Source organism: Convolutriloba macropyga, chromosome 6 (assembly GCF_964194025.1).
Source record: "Convolutriloba macropyga chromosome 6, txConMacr16.3, whole genome shotgun sequence".
NCBI lineage: Eukaryota > Metazoa > Xenacoelomorpha > Acoela > Convolutidae > Convolutriloba > Convolutriloba macropyga.
In genome coordinates, this window is record NC_134473.1 from 10,464,190 (window position 1) to 10,478,510 (window position 14,321).

General features: G+C 36.0%; 1 protein-coding gene across 1 annotated transcript in view; it reads right to left on the bottom strand.

Annotated features, from left to right (window-relative positions):
* Window positions 1-4,677: 4,677 nt before the first annotated feature.
* Window positions 4,678-14,321, bottom strand: part of LOC142340751 (uncharacterized) — a 107,847-nt gene continuing 98,203 nt past the window's right edge. The window contains exons 4-5 of the mRNA XM_075391456.1: window positions 10,746-10,899; window positions 4,678-4,974 (exon numbers count right to left, since the gene is read on the bottom strand). Of these exons, the coding sequence (XP_075247571.1) occupies window positions 4,738-4,974; window positions 10,746-10,899 (391 nt within the window). The 3' untranslated portion in view covers window positions 4,678-4,737. The remainder of the gene's footprint in view (window positions 4,975-10,745; window positions 10,900-14,321) is intronic.

Consider the following 14,321-nt stretch of genomic DNA (forward strand, 5'->3'; position numbering starts at 1 on the left):
GCCCAGGCTAAACTTATCCTGTATAGTCTGAATATTACTCATACCCCAAAATTAGGTCTGAGCAGAAAAAAGTCATACTTTTGTAGCTTATAACTGATAATTACTATAGCAGTATACACACTTCTTATATTTAAGCTGGTTTGTAGGCAATTACCACAAAGTCTTTAACTCAGTGGTTAAGATTTGCTACGCAAATTAAATGTCACAAGTACCCACGCAGAAGTTCGAACTGCATATTAAGCAAACCTTGTTGGCGGGAGTGAAGCTGAACATATTATTTTTTATGAAGTAAATTCTGCTCAAAAATCAGACCCGCCAGTGTAATAAGTGACATGAAATGAGTACTGGCCATCCTAAAAAACATAATGTCTTTAGACTTATTCAGCGCTGATTTGCTGTGCCACCAACCTCCAGGTACACACTTAATTTCCCTCTTAAATCAAATTTCTGCTGCCCTCCTTAGTTGACCTCTCGCGCTAGCAAAATCTCTGTTTTAACGTTTTGCAAGGTGCTGGCCAACTGCCTGTATTTACGCTTTGTTATCTTAACATACATACATCCTGGTGCCCCACGAGCGGTGCTCCCCACATTCAGTTGCAAGTGCCTTCGTGTCAGGGAACTAAGTCCTTTGGCAGACTATGATAGGTGTTCTAACATTCAATTGAACCTGAGAATTAGGACTAATTAGAACAGTTCAAATACCAAGCGTCTAAAAGTGCGGCATTTTAACCTCGTCTCTAATTTTCAATAAATTATTTGATATTGGCTCTGTTGAAATTAGATTGTTTTAAAGATCAACTAGTCTTCAAAATCACTTTGCTCAGAATGCGCCAAAAACGAAACTGGCATTGAGAAGCCAAAATGATTTTACGCAAAATCATGTACGAAACAAAATTCTGACAGACGAAAACATACTGGATCAAAAATATGTAGCTGAGAAGATAACGGCGGCTCTTCGAAAATTCTACATGAAAAATTTGTTTTAATTGTGACAAAAGTTTCGCCACAAGTATGTACAAAATGATGTGACCTGCTTTTGTGAACTTCTCGGTAAAGAACCGCATTACTAGTAGTGCTGGAGTTATTTCTATTCAACGACGCTGAAAATCTAAGGCTGTGGAAACTTTCAGTCAAAAGTCATTTTAACTTTCAATCACGTCTGACAAATCTTGAAGGTTTTGTTTTACGAATACTGGGTTCCAAATAACTGGAATTCAATTTTTGTCCCTTTTGGAACACTTATCGAAGTTAAATACTCTAGCTACGACGCTTTCCGTCGCAAAGGTTGAGGATGAGAGGTGTCGAAAACATTATGTACGAACGCACAATAGACCGCGCGTTATTACTGTTTGCCATCTTGTAGTAAAATAGTGCTTAATAAGGGTCATCAGAACCCTGTAAAAGCCACTTTGATCTTTGAAGAATAAAGAAGTCATCAACTCTCACTACAAAGAATCGCATACGGGAAGACGGTCGCTCTAATAGGTATGACGTCTGTAAGTGAATAATTGCGATATTAAACAACTTCCGTCAAACGAAATTCAATCAACCGAAGGGTAGCGTAGGTCAGGCCTTGTTCAACTAACCTAATTAACTGGATTGCTGAAGGGGTATAGCTTTTAATTTCAGCGCCAAATCTCAAATCGTTATCAAAAAAATTTTGAGCGATGAAATTAAAATTTTGGCAGCACCATGCCCCGTACGATTATTCGGCTCGATTAAAATTAGCGGCTCAAAATTATGGAAGAGCGATGCAACTTAGCACACGCAAATGTTCAAAAGATCACACAAAAAATTCAAAGCTGATGCGAACAATTCGCGAAAACAATAGATGGCAGATTGCCCGAAAATAGCCGCGATATCTTCGAAGATCCACAGTCTCCAAAAGATAGTAACAAAAATACAAATTTCAATTCATTAATTACTGAGATGTTATATTTTGATTTAGAATATATATGAATTATTGCTGCATCCATCAGCCGCCCTAAAAATCCTTCAATACGCTCACTTGACTTTGTCTCCTTGAATTGATGTAAAGAAAAGTCAATTTGAGAATGAGAAATTCATTTTGGAGAATGAGGTAAGTCAGAAGTGACTAAAAATTTAACCATGCGAAAGAGTAAAAAACGCTCCACTAAGAGTGAAAAATGACGTCGGGCACGCAATTGCGTCGAGATTGCATGAATAAAAAAAGCAGGTTTGAAAAGATTGTGACGTCATATGGCAACAGAAATCTTGACGAAATAGAAAAGCGTAGCAGGACAAGTCCTGACCCACAATTCAAAGAATTTTCATTTACTATAATTATAACTAATCTAGAATGGACTATGAATGTATTAAAAATGCCAATTCTAACAAAGGATAACTTAAAAAATCACAGCAGGTGAACAAAAAACCACTAGTGAGTAAGCTAACTTTTTTCAAAAACAAAGTTCTCACTCTGCTTTAAAATTACAGGGAAAAAATTCGAGCAATGAAACGACTCAGTGTTTCCCTCCACTTCCTGTGTCGGCGTGACCAAAATCATCAATCTAATTTGACTTACACCCATCATAAAAAACAGCAGAAAGACTCCAGAATCGAAGTAAAATTTAACTTATACCCTAACTTATAAATTTAACTTAAAAAATTATTAACATCATTAGGCCATTCAATTTGAAACAAAGATCTGAGGAAATTTATCACGGAAATTATGAAAATGTCTTGTCAACTTTTCCAGTTGCGAATCCCAAAGAATAGGATTGTTATAATTTAAATTTGGTCAAAAATTGAATATCATACGAGGAGACAAGCTTAACCAAAGAAAAATCTCGAAAAAGCGTACAACCGAGCAAAAAGAAAAGAATTAAAGGAAAAAATCTAAAAACCTTAATTATTTTATGTTTAAATTAGAAGTTTATTTTTCTGTTTAATTTAAAGTTTAATTTAGAAGTTTAATTTAAAGTTTAAATTAAAAGTTTAATTTTTTATGTTCTCTAAAAATTGCGAGATCTCTAAAAGCACACCTTGAGAATCAGCTCGTGCTTGGTCACTGAGCACCTGCAATACTCAACACACTGAAAACACGTAAAATGAGTGTAAGAAAGAAAAAATTCAAAGGAACTGCTGAATTGATTAATTTATATTACAAAAAATATAGTAGGTACTATAAAACGTTTAACTGCTTTCACATGGTAACGAATAACTCTACCAACAACACTAAGCAATCCGTTAAACACAAGCAAAATCTGAAATTTGGGGGAATCAGAAATAAAGGCACAAGAAACTTCAATAACAGTAAGCAAAATAATTTAAGCCCAATTTAGCTTCATTTCTTCAACCAATAGAACAATTTTAAATTGTTATCAATGAAATCATAAGGACACAAAAACCAAAAATAAAGATTTATTCCAACCAAAAAACTAACCCACACACCAAAAACATGAAATAAAGGACAAAAACAGCTAAAAAGCGGTTTAAAGTGCGAAATCACAATGAACTCAATATAGTATATAAAACTCTTTCATATGATTCAGATGGTCAAAAAGGCTCCCAAATGTAGTTACTTATTATAAATATGACCGACTAACGTCGGGATTATTGCTTTCGAACGACTAACGGGAGCACGAATCTATCTATTGCAGCCTGCGTCAGGCGGGGGTAAAGTATTTGAACTCACTAAGTGGGGGGTCTTCAAATGACATACATCAGAGGTTATTGTATATCACTATATCCACTAATAAAATGATCCATTAAGAGAAAAAAATACAAACTTTGGATCACTCTTAGATGACTTTTAGTAGTGAACTGCCGCCACTCGTTTTCAGGTGCTGAAGTTTGTGAATGAGAGCGCAACATAGATCACGCAAAACGAAAAGTAAAGGGTGTAAAAGTCACTCGAAAAGTCATAAAATTATGCGTAAAAAAAATCCAGAACCTCTAAAATAATGGCTTCAAACTTCGCTGCATTAACAATCACTCTCTTCTCCTGAACTCTTTTAGCCGTTTGAACTAAGTACTTACTTTTCACGTGCAGCATTGACTTTTACATCCTGTTTTAAATTCACTCCTAGTTGATTAAAAAGACAGCGCTCCAATACAATTCAAATTCTTGCAAACTAAGCTTTCGCTTTGCGGCTATTAATAATGAAACGGTCGAAATATTTGCGACAATTTAATTGGCAGTAACTTAACTTTCCGAGTCCTTTATATGGATTGCAATTTGAATATATTTCACTTGTCACTCACCAGGTAAATTGATGTCAGTAGCCAGGAACTGTCAGCTTCATCAACTTGAGAACGTTTGATTAACTCTTCTGAGACTCTTTAGTAGGGACTTGTTAACTCTAAAATAGTTATCCCTTATCGCTATCAATATCAGCGAATTTCTATCTTTAAAGACTTGCCTTGATTATTCGTCAACTCTTCATCCTGAAGAAACGTAATTGCAGATACAGTAACTTAACTTTCCGAGTAACTTCACGTATAGGTTACGTGAACCTGATGTCACTGAGAATATCTGCCATTTGTTCTCATCTGTCGAGAACAGCATAGCGGTTCGAAAATTAAGTCAGGGAGTCACATAATCTTGCTGGAATCACGCAAATTTCCAGTTTTGAAAACTGGAAATCTTTATCAGAAATCCCGCACAGCAGCGATCTGGCACTTTCAAACTTATCAATTTTAGGTAAATAAAAGTACTGTTAATCAAAATTTTATTCAAAACTATTCCAATTAATATGTGCATATACAAGAAGTCTAGTGGTCATATCTCCAGATTTTATTGAGGAACACTTTCTTGTTAGACTCATCAAGGGGTTTCTTCAGGGTTCCGTTAAAAGTGAATCCCTGCAGTGGGAAGGGATTAATGGGGAACTCCTTGTTCACTGGCTCTGAGGGATGAACTTTTTCGAACATGGCCCCAGTAGCCTCCATTGTGTATGGTGGGTATACCATAGTACCATCTCGTTCACGCATCAAACGGTGTTTCTGTTTCTAAAAAAAACAACAAATTATCGGATTCTTTCAGGAACATGAATGCTGCATTTTTTCTTCGACAGATCACACAGAATTTGAACAATTTGACTCAATACTTTTTGCAATGATATTCAAAGAAAAGAAAATCTACGCAGAAATCTCCGCTGAAACTTAGTAAAAACAAACACATTTTTGTCTTACATTGCAGGACAAATTCTGATTTACAATTCAAAGAACTGAAACAAATTGCTTAAAGTAATATCTGAGTATAAACCGACTAATGTCGGAAGAACTGCTCTTGAACGACAGGCGAGGCAATTTAATTCAGGGGCTGTAGCCTAAAAAAATTTTTCTTTATAGGTGCAAAAATAGTTAACAACGACGGGATTCGAACCATGGACCTCCATATCCCTAATCAGAAGCAGTTCCCAATGATCTATCAGGGCCTTCTTTTTGATATGCTGAAATCCATTTTATTTTAGCAACAAGCTTTACTTCGGAGTGTGCACAAGAGATCACTCAAAAATGAAGAACGAAAGCGTGAAAAAGTCACTTGAGAAGTCAAAGAATGTTCTAGAAGAAAAGTGCAAAAATGGTAGACCGGAAAAATAGCATAAAAAAGACCAACACGTTTACAATAATCGCTATCAACATCATTTAAGAGCAAATAATAAACAAATAAATCATGAGCTACACGACAAACATAAGTACAGACATACATGGGTACAGACTACAAACATAACCGAATGACGTTGGGTGAATTGCTCTCAAACGCCCAGCGAGCCGTTGGCTTCGTCTGTAGCTAGCCACGGTTTAGTGACTATAGATTAACGGGCGTGAGGTGAGCGCAGCGGATGGGGGATCTTTGGCTGCACGGGGCCCTTACGACCGGAACAATGTGCGGATTGGAGAGCTGTGGGTGGGGATTGGGGGAAGGCTGATGTGTGGGCGCGGGTGGGGATGTGGGTCAGACAAAAAAACGGTCAACCGAAAAATCGCATAAAAAATACCAAGATTAATGTGAATGATACAAATATCGTTTGAGAGCAATTAACGATGATTTCCTTAAAAGTGCTAGTTAATTCATCTATGATAAACATTTCTACTAAAAATCACCGTTGCAGAGGGTAATAGATGATATCACGCCACATAACAGCAGCTGAAGTGCGGCATCAACAGAGTTAAGAAAACAGATAGATCGAGTGTGAGAGAGTTAAAACGTGAACAAGAAACAGAAGGAAAGAAATCCCAAACGGCAGAGACAGAGAGCAATCTAGAAATATATTCCATGATGTGATTCAACTCAGCAACATTTAGTTTTCCAGCCTTTTTAGTAATTAAATCATATAGAAAAAAAACTGAAAAAAAAATCAGAAAACTTTCCAGATTTCGCAGTGAAAAAGATGTTCAAAAACCATTTTTTGTCTCTGAAGTTCTGCTATGTTACCAATGTGCAAGACCTAAAAAATGTGCGAGTCATTAACATTTTGATAACCATATCATACGAAAAATGACGAAAAACATGAAAAATTGCAACATTTCACTTGAAGGACTACTGAACGTGACTAAGGGTCTCCAATGAAACTTAGTGCCCGCTGGGTGCTACCTCTTTATCCCGTATTAAAGGACGAAAGTAAAATAGCTGAGGCGAAAAATTGGTCAGCAAAAAATTGCATAAAAAAGACCAACAGGACTAATATAATTGCTTCAAACTTCGTTTGAGAGCAATTAATAAAATTTATTCCATTTCTCGTTTAGTAAAATAGGGTTGTCAAAGTTAATCTAAAAAGCTCTACACATTTGTACTTTAGACAACAAACATCATCTTTGTAGAAAAACGCAGAGAAAAGATTTAGAAAAAAGGACAACATAAACGACATTTAGCAAGTCAATTTCTCCTAGTAACTGAAAATAAGTGAAATCTTCAACATCTGCTCCATTATCCATCAATATAAAGCATATATCAACTTTAATTTAAAAAACACTTGCGGGACCATGTCAAAGAAAAAGAAATCAAATATAATTAACTGAAACCTTAAATGGAGTCTTAATTGTATTCCTCAATAGAGAGCAAATAAGACCTGTCATTACATGCAAATGAGAACAAGCGAACGACAAACATAGCCCTCAAATTGCCGGATTATGGCCACTGTCGAGCCCACTGGCCGACGTTGAGATTAAAATCATTAGAAAAATATAAGAATTGAGGACAGTCTAATTTTCACAGTCCTTATTTGTAACAGTTTCATTAGACCCGATAAATATGAAGAAATCAACATCTAAATAAAGTGGGCGCAGAACTAGAACCAACTAGCAGTATTCTGGGGAACTTTTATAGCTGAATTCGCTGTTTGCAAAAATTAGGCGTTGACGCCCCCGGCATTTATTGTTTTATTCCGTTTCTATTTTTTTAATTTTTTTTACGATTAACTTAAAATTGCAAAACCAGATCGAAATTCCATTCATATACAACAGAGTGAGGTGTCGAACGTGAAAGTTGTGCCTGAATTGGAACGAAAAAGGCAAAACAAACTTAAAAAAAGGCGGCTATTAAAAAACAACTTCAAAATCGGTAAATCTTATAAAAACCTGCTTATACTTTTGAAGTTATCTTGAAATTACGAAAAAATAAAAATGAGAAGAGGTAACCAAATCGTATTGCAGACAGAGCTAACGAGATCTTCCACTAAAGAAACTAAATGAGAAAACGCCACAAGGAATTACAAGAACTAGCAAACTAACGAAAATCACCAATATTTTCCGGAAACAGATTTTGTCAAATTCAAGAAAACTATTAGATGTGAATTGAAGCTATTAGAAAAATTTAAAGATGACTCCTTAGAGAGCCAATATACCTGCCAGTAAACCTCGTAGACCAATCAAAAGTAGTAAAAGAAATAATCACCGAGATTTTGTAAACAAATAATGTCAAAGTCTTTAATCGTGATATTTGAAATGTTTACAAAAATTTCACATGCTTTATTGATGAGCCAATGAGGCCTCTCCAAATGCAAAAATCACTTAAAAATTTTGAAAACAAGCCGTGAAAATCATTCGATTTGAAAAAATCTTTAAATAGACCCAAATATGACACCTAAGAGAGCAACTAAGATACGTCAAAAGCGAGACAGTGACAGAACAAAGAAAGAACAAACAATTATGGAAAATCCAAATAGTCAATATTTTGTGTCAAGTCGCTAAAACCGTTAGATTTCGATTCAAATCAGTCAGTTAGCTAAAATATGGTCAAATGCTTTGGGGGCATTGGTACCTGCCGATAATGATTTTAAGTACCCGAACAACAGAAAGAGCTTGCCGAAAGAGCATCAATCAGTACAGAACAACAATCAGTAATGTTCTTCAGTTAGATGATTGCATTATTTTCGGTTTATTTGAAGCCATCATGGCACTCTAAGCTACAGGAAACAGGAAACAAGCGAAATATTGGAATGAAATGGACCTCTCATGTTATCTCAACGAAAAGACCAGTACATGACTAAGCAATTCCTGCAGAAGCTCCCTGGACATCAGTCTCGCTAGCTCAAGCATAGCAATGAAGATGGACGGGCGCGTGGAATACGCATTAGGCTCAGACCATTTACCAATAGTTCCTTCGATCACATGGGACCTCATCACACACACCACAGCAACTTTTATCAACTTCCGCAAAGCTGACTCGGCAAGTTTTAAGGACGACATTGAACTAAAACTGAAGAAACAACAGAGGCTAACAAATGTCTAGCAAGCAAATAACACCCTAAGGAAAGCCATCAATGCCGCCACTGGCAGGCATATCATACACGGAAGAATTAAAACAGTGGTTGTTAAACATCCCAGCGACATAGTCAAGCGTTGTGACGGTCGAGATGAAACTCAAAGAAAACATCCGGGGTACCGCGAAATAACAAAACTAAATAATGAAATAAACAAACTTGTTCGAAGTCAGGAACGCAAAAAATTGATCGAGTTAGTACAAACGGTTACTCACAGAGGTAACTGCTCTCAACACTGGAGCACAGAAAAAAGTTTCATCAAACAACGCTAAACCGCAACCAGAGCCAGATACGTTGACGGAAAGACTACTCGCCATGATCCAAAGAATTGCGCAAACAAGTTAAACCAACAATAAAACACCCCAAGAAAAATGAAGAACAGAAAAGAAAAACGCTAAGAACAATAAGCAAACTGGCAATGAGTCTTTAAGTGTAACATAAAGGCAAAAACTATTAAGACAAAGAAAACTATGGCGCTAGGCCCAGATAGAATACCGCAAATCCACCTACACCGACTAGACTCCATAGCACACAGATACTTCTGACACCATAAAACTTTTTGTAATCAGTGCAAAAAATCCCTATCTTTACCCATTGCAAAACTAACAGAAAGACTAAATGAATTTACAGAATATCCACTAAAAATTTCAGCACTGCTTCAGACCAGAGGCACTCAACAACAAGAGTTGTCAGTAACGATATCCAAAAAGGCCTTTATCAAACGAAACCTTGTAGCCGTACTATACTAGTAGCCTTAGATCTCACTGCCGCTTTCGACACGCGTTATCGCATTAAAATGAACATAACCGACTAACGTCGGGCGAATTGCTCTCAAACGACCGGCGAGCGGTTGGCTTGGTCATTAGCTAGCCACGGGGGGGGGGGTGCACCGGGGGCTGATGGGGGCAGCACTGGGTGGGGGGCAAAAGCGCGGTGGGGGGGGGTGGAGCCATTAGTGGGGGTGGGGGGTCAACAAAGGGGGGGGGGGTGTCAACCTCTAAGAACCGCCCCTCACACCATAAGTATAAGTCTCCAAGACAGTTTGAGCTGAAACAGACCTGGTAAAGCGAAAAATCGCATTAAAAAAAGACCGACAGGACTAATATAATTGCTACAAACTTCGTTTGAGAGCAATTAAACAGCAAGAACTAATAACTGCTACAAACGTCGTTTGAGAGCAATTATTAAAACTAAAGGTAAAGCATAGTATCAAAAAGCACAATACGCGAAACTAAGTAGAAGTACTAAAAACGATGTACTACAAACAGAAAACCCGAGACCATTCAGACGTTGTTGGGACAGATATACACTGAAACACAGAAAGTTTGAACCATCAAAGTCCTTCTAGTATGACAACATCCAACCAAACGCAAGATATCACAAGAATTTAATTTTTGGAAGAGCTTTCATAAATTGTCAACCTTTACGTAAACATACCCGGCAGATTGCCGGAAAATAGCCGCCGTTGATTCCAAAAAGCATGATTGGGATTGAACGAATAGAATATATTGAAAAAAAAAAAGATTTTTGTACAAAAATATTTTTTAAGTCCGATTTATTTTAATGGCATTCCGTAGTTGAACATACTTCTGTTTCTTAGAGAGAGGCTACAGGGGCAACTATCAACACCAATAAGCATTAGAGGTGGTAACTAAGACTTATAGGAACGACGTTCAAATAGCGGGCATCTAAAATTGGGCTTTATGGGTTTATCCCGTTTCTATTTCTGACTTCAATTTTTTATACCGACTCTGTTCATTTTGAATTGCTTTGCTTAGCAACTGATGTTCAAATTCACTTTTAGCAGAATGAGAGAAGAGAGAAACTAGCCTAGAGAAGTCAAAAAGATTTCACGCAAAATGTCGAAAAAGCGGCAAAATGGTAAAGCGAAAAAAAGTTTGACGAAGTAAAAAAAAATACGAGCGCAATAATAGCCGGCTGAGAAGATGAGGGCGGCTATTAATAATAATAAATTTACGTTGTACCATATTTGCACCGTTTTCCAGAATAGCATACCTGTAGGACTGAGATGGCATTGGCATTGTAAGCTAAATCTCCGTATTTTGTGTCATATAGATCCATGGCAGTGTAGGCCCGTCTCTTGTACTCCGAGCACCTCTCTTGACGCGAGTCCTTCTCCGTTATCAACATGCATCGATCGTAACGAGCTCTAAATAAAAAACTGGCGGTTAAGTACGCTTCTTTTATTATTGTATACCACAACGTTGAAAAAACACCTTCCATGAATGCATATGTTTTAATACTATCATTTTATCAGTTAACAAATTTTGCTTCTATAGCAAGCCTTAGAGGGATCCGTTTCCGTTGAGAATTTTCTATAAGCACTTTGGAAATTACATAAAATATCGTTAAATTCAAGATAATCTCTCAATTGTTGTAGCACAGCTCTTTCAGATAATTTTGAAATGAAGCTTAGATTCGATATGGGCCGAAAAAAGGCGCTTGGGAGTCACTAAGCTGAGGGTGAACATAGTAGGTACTATGTTATTTTAAGCCCAGTTTTAAGTATCTTAAAATTTTGTGATTACGTCATAAACATTGGAAAACAAAACATTTTCAGGACGCGTCTTTTTTTTCTGGTTTATGCTGGAATAACTGAAACCAATCACCCTAAAGCATAGATATCAATATGACAGACACTATTTCGGGTTTGTCAAAATGGACAAAAGAGAAACTAGTAAGAGAGGTGATGCAACTAAGAAATCAAAGAAGGGAGTCATTTAACTTAGCAAACAAGAATCAAGACAATAACCAAGAATTGGATAGACTTAAGCTCGAATTGGAACATCAGAAAGAACTTTATAATCAAGCTCAATCTGCGATTCAATTTTTGAGGAGTCAGAATGATAAATTAATATCAAATTTAATTAGCGAAAAAACAGTAGAAAAAGATGTCGTGAAATCTACTGTCAACCGTCATTTTTATCCAAAGTTTGTTCCTCGTTTCACAAAACAGTTAATTATTTCAGACAGCTCGTATAAAGTGGTTCGCCAAAATGACATCAGTAATGATGCTGCCATTCATTTTTATCCATCTTCGACAATAAAAGACCTCAATAATATCATTGACAATTATGCGCCATCAACAAAAGCAGAATGTCTGATTATTCATTCAGGACATAATTCCATTGATCAAGGTACGGCAGGAGAAGATGCCGCTAAAGAGTTGGGAGTCGTTTTATCGAAGTGCGTTAATAAAATAAAGCCCTACAAAGTAGCGATTTGTAAATTACCCAAGGTAAAAAACGGCAGTTTTGGACGCGAAACTAACAATAATGAAATAACCAACTTTAACCAGGCTTTAGACGATATAGCAGATGGTTTACGCGGCGAGTTCCAAAATACCGACATAAAAGTTCTCCATTATAATTTGGAAAAAGCAGATATTCGAAATGATGGCATTCATCCAAATCAAAATGGAATCCAGAAAATGGTTTTTAGCTTAAGATCAAGTGTGGGGTATCAACCTTCTGTCAGCAACGTATCTATGAGACGAATCAAAAAGCAGCCAATGTTGTCAACAACTGGAACAGAAGTGGTCATATGGGATATAATGCGTTTGGGTGACTTTGAAAAATATGTGTTCCTATTGCAAATTTCTCGTGTTTTTTTGCCTGTTTTTTCTTGCAGAAAATAAAAAATGTAAGTGTTCAATCAAATGTCACCCAAGCACTTCAATTTATTTGATTTTCAAAAACAAAACAATGGTTGATAATGTATGTCTTGGATTTTGGTCTTTAAACTTAATATATCAGTTCCTAACTATAACTTACTTAATTTTACTTTGCGGTGATGTCGAATTTAATCCAGGGCCCAATTTACTTAATTTACAAACATTCGAAGGCTACGAAAAACATAAGGCAAACGCAAACATGCATCCATGTTTTGTATACACAAATATTAGAAGCGTTAACAACAAAGACGAAGAAATTTCGGATTTTTTGCAGCAGCCGAACAGACAAACATACTTTATTGTTACTGAAACATGGATAAACGATAATCAGAAGATACCCATGAATTTTTTAAGCAACAATCACCACTTTGTTCATCAAAGCAGATCAAAATTGACGCAGTTAACGAGAGGTGGTGGAGTAGGAATATAGGTACCAAATACATTCAAACATAAAATACGGAATGATCTCAACTCTATTAACAAAAGTTTTTTTGAATCACTATGGCTTGAAATACAAGCACCGTTTAAGGAAAAACTTCTAGTAAACGTTTCTTATTGTTCCAACAAAAACTTGAGCGAATTTTTTCTAGAAGAGTTGACATCAGAAATTTCAGGCGCATATTCAATAACAGATAATGTAATACTATTTGGAGACTATAACATCAATTTTTTCAATCAACGAGAAAGAGTTATTAACAGAATTTGCTTCCAACAATGGGCTTGATATAGTAAATAAAAATACTCCAACCTGGACAAATGAAAATCAGGAAACACTGATTGATCACTGTTTAACAACAAAACACCAAATTTTTGATACAACTGTTATCGAGCAGTTATTTGGAAGTGATCATTTTACATAAATTTTCCTTTCGTCACTGGATATCGATTATGAAAACAACAAAACGCAGTTTTTTTTACAGGGTTACTAGCCAATTTAGTAGAGCTAATCTTAACAAAACAATTGCATCCGCGGATTGGAGTCCCATGTATCAACAAAACAATGCAAACTCAACTTTTGAAAAATTTCCAAAAATGTTTGAAAATATTCTGAATAATGTAGCTCCCATTAAAATAGGAGAGTCATCGTCAAAGTCAACAAAAAAGAAATGGTTATCCAGAGAAATATTGAATCTTATCAACGAAAAGCACAGGCTTTTCAATATTTGGAAGGAAAAAAGACGTTGACACATATAGCTCATACAAAAGAATAAGAAACCATACAAACAGACTACTTAGAAGAGCGAGTCACAATTATTCACAAAAATTGTTCGAAAGTCTTCCCGATTTAAAACAACAGTGGAAATTCATTAAAACAAAGATTAAACACGAGGATAAAAATAGCGAAATTTCTAGAATTCGGTTCAAACAAGATATTTTAAAAGACAAAAAAGAAATCGCTAACACAATTAATATTTGTTTTTCTAAATTAGGTTTATACGAAGGCAAGACAGAAAAAGTTGAGCTACCGGACTATGATTTTGACAAAACTGTTTTCCTTCAGACATATAACGAGAAAAGAACTGTTTGCTGTAATTGATCAATTACCACAAAACAAAGCAGCGGGTCCTGGATTACTTACTACATGGTCCTTCAAGTGTAGCAAAATGTCTATCGGAACACATCTACAGTTTGCAATAAACGAATGCATATCAAAAAATGTTTTTCCCGATGTACTTAAAAAAGCATATGTAACTCCAATTTACAAAAAAGGTGATCCACTGGAAGCAGAAAACTACCGACCAATTTCAGTTACACCGACTCTTGCAAAAATTTTTGAAAGACTTTCGCTCCAACAAATGCTAGAACATGTTGAAAAGTATGAAATAATCAATAAAAATCAGTTTGGGTTTCTGAAAAGAAAATCTTCGAATGATACAGTAATATCGTTGACAGAATCA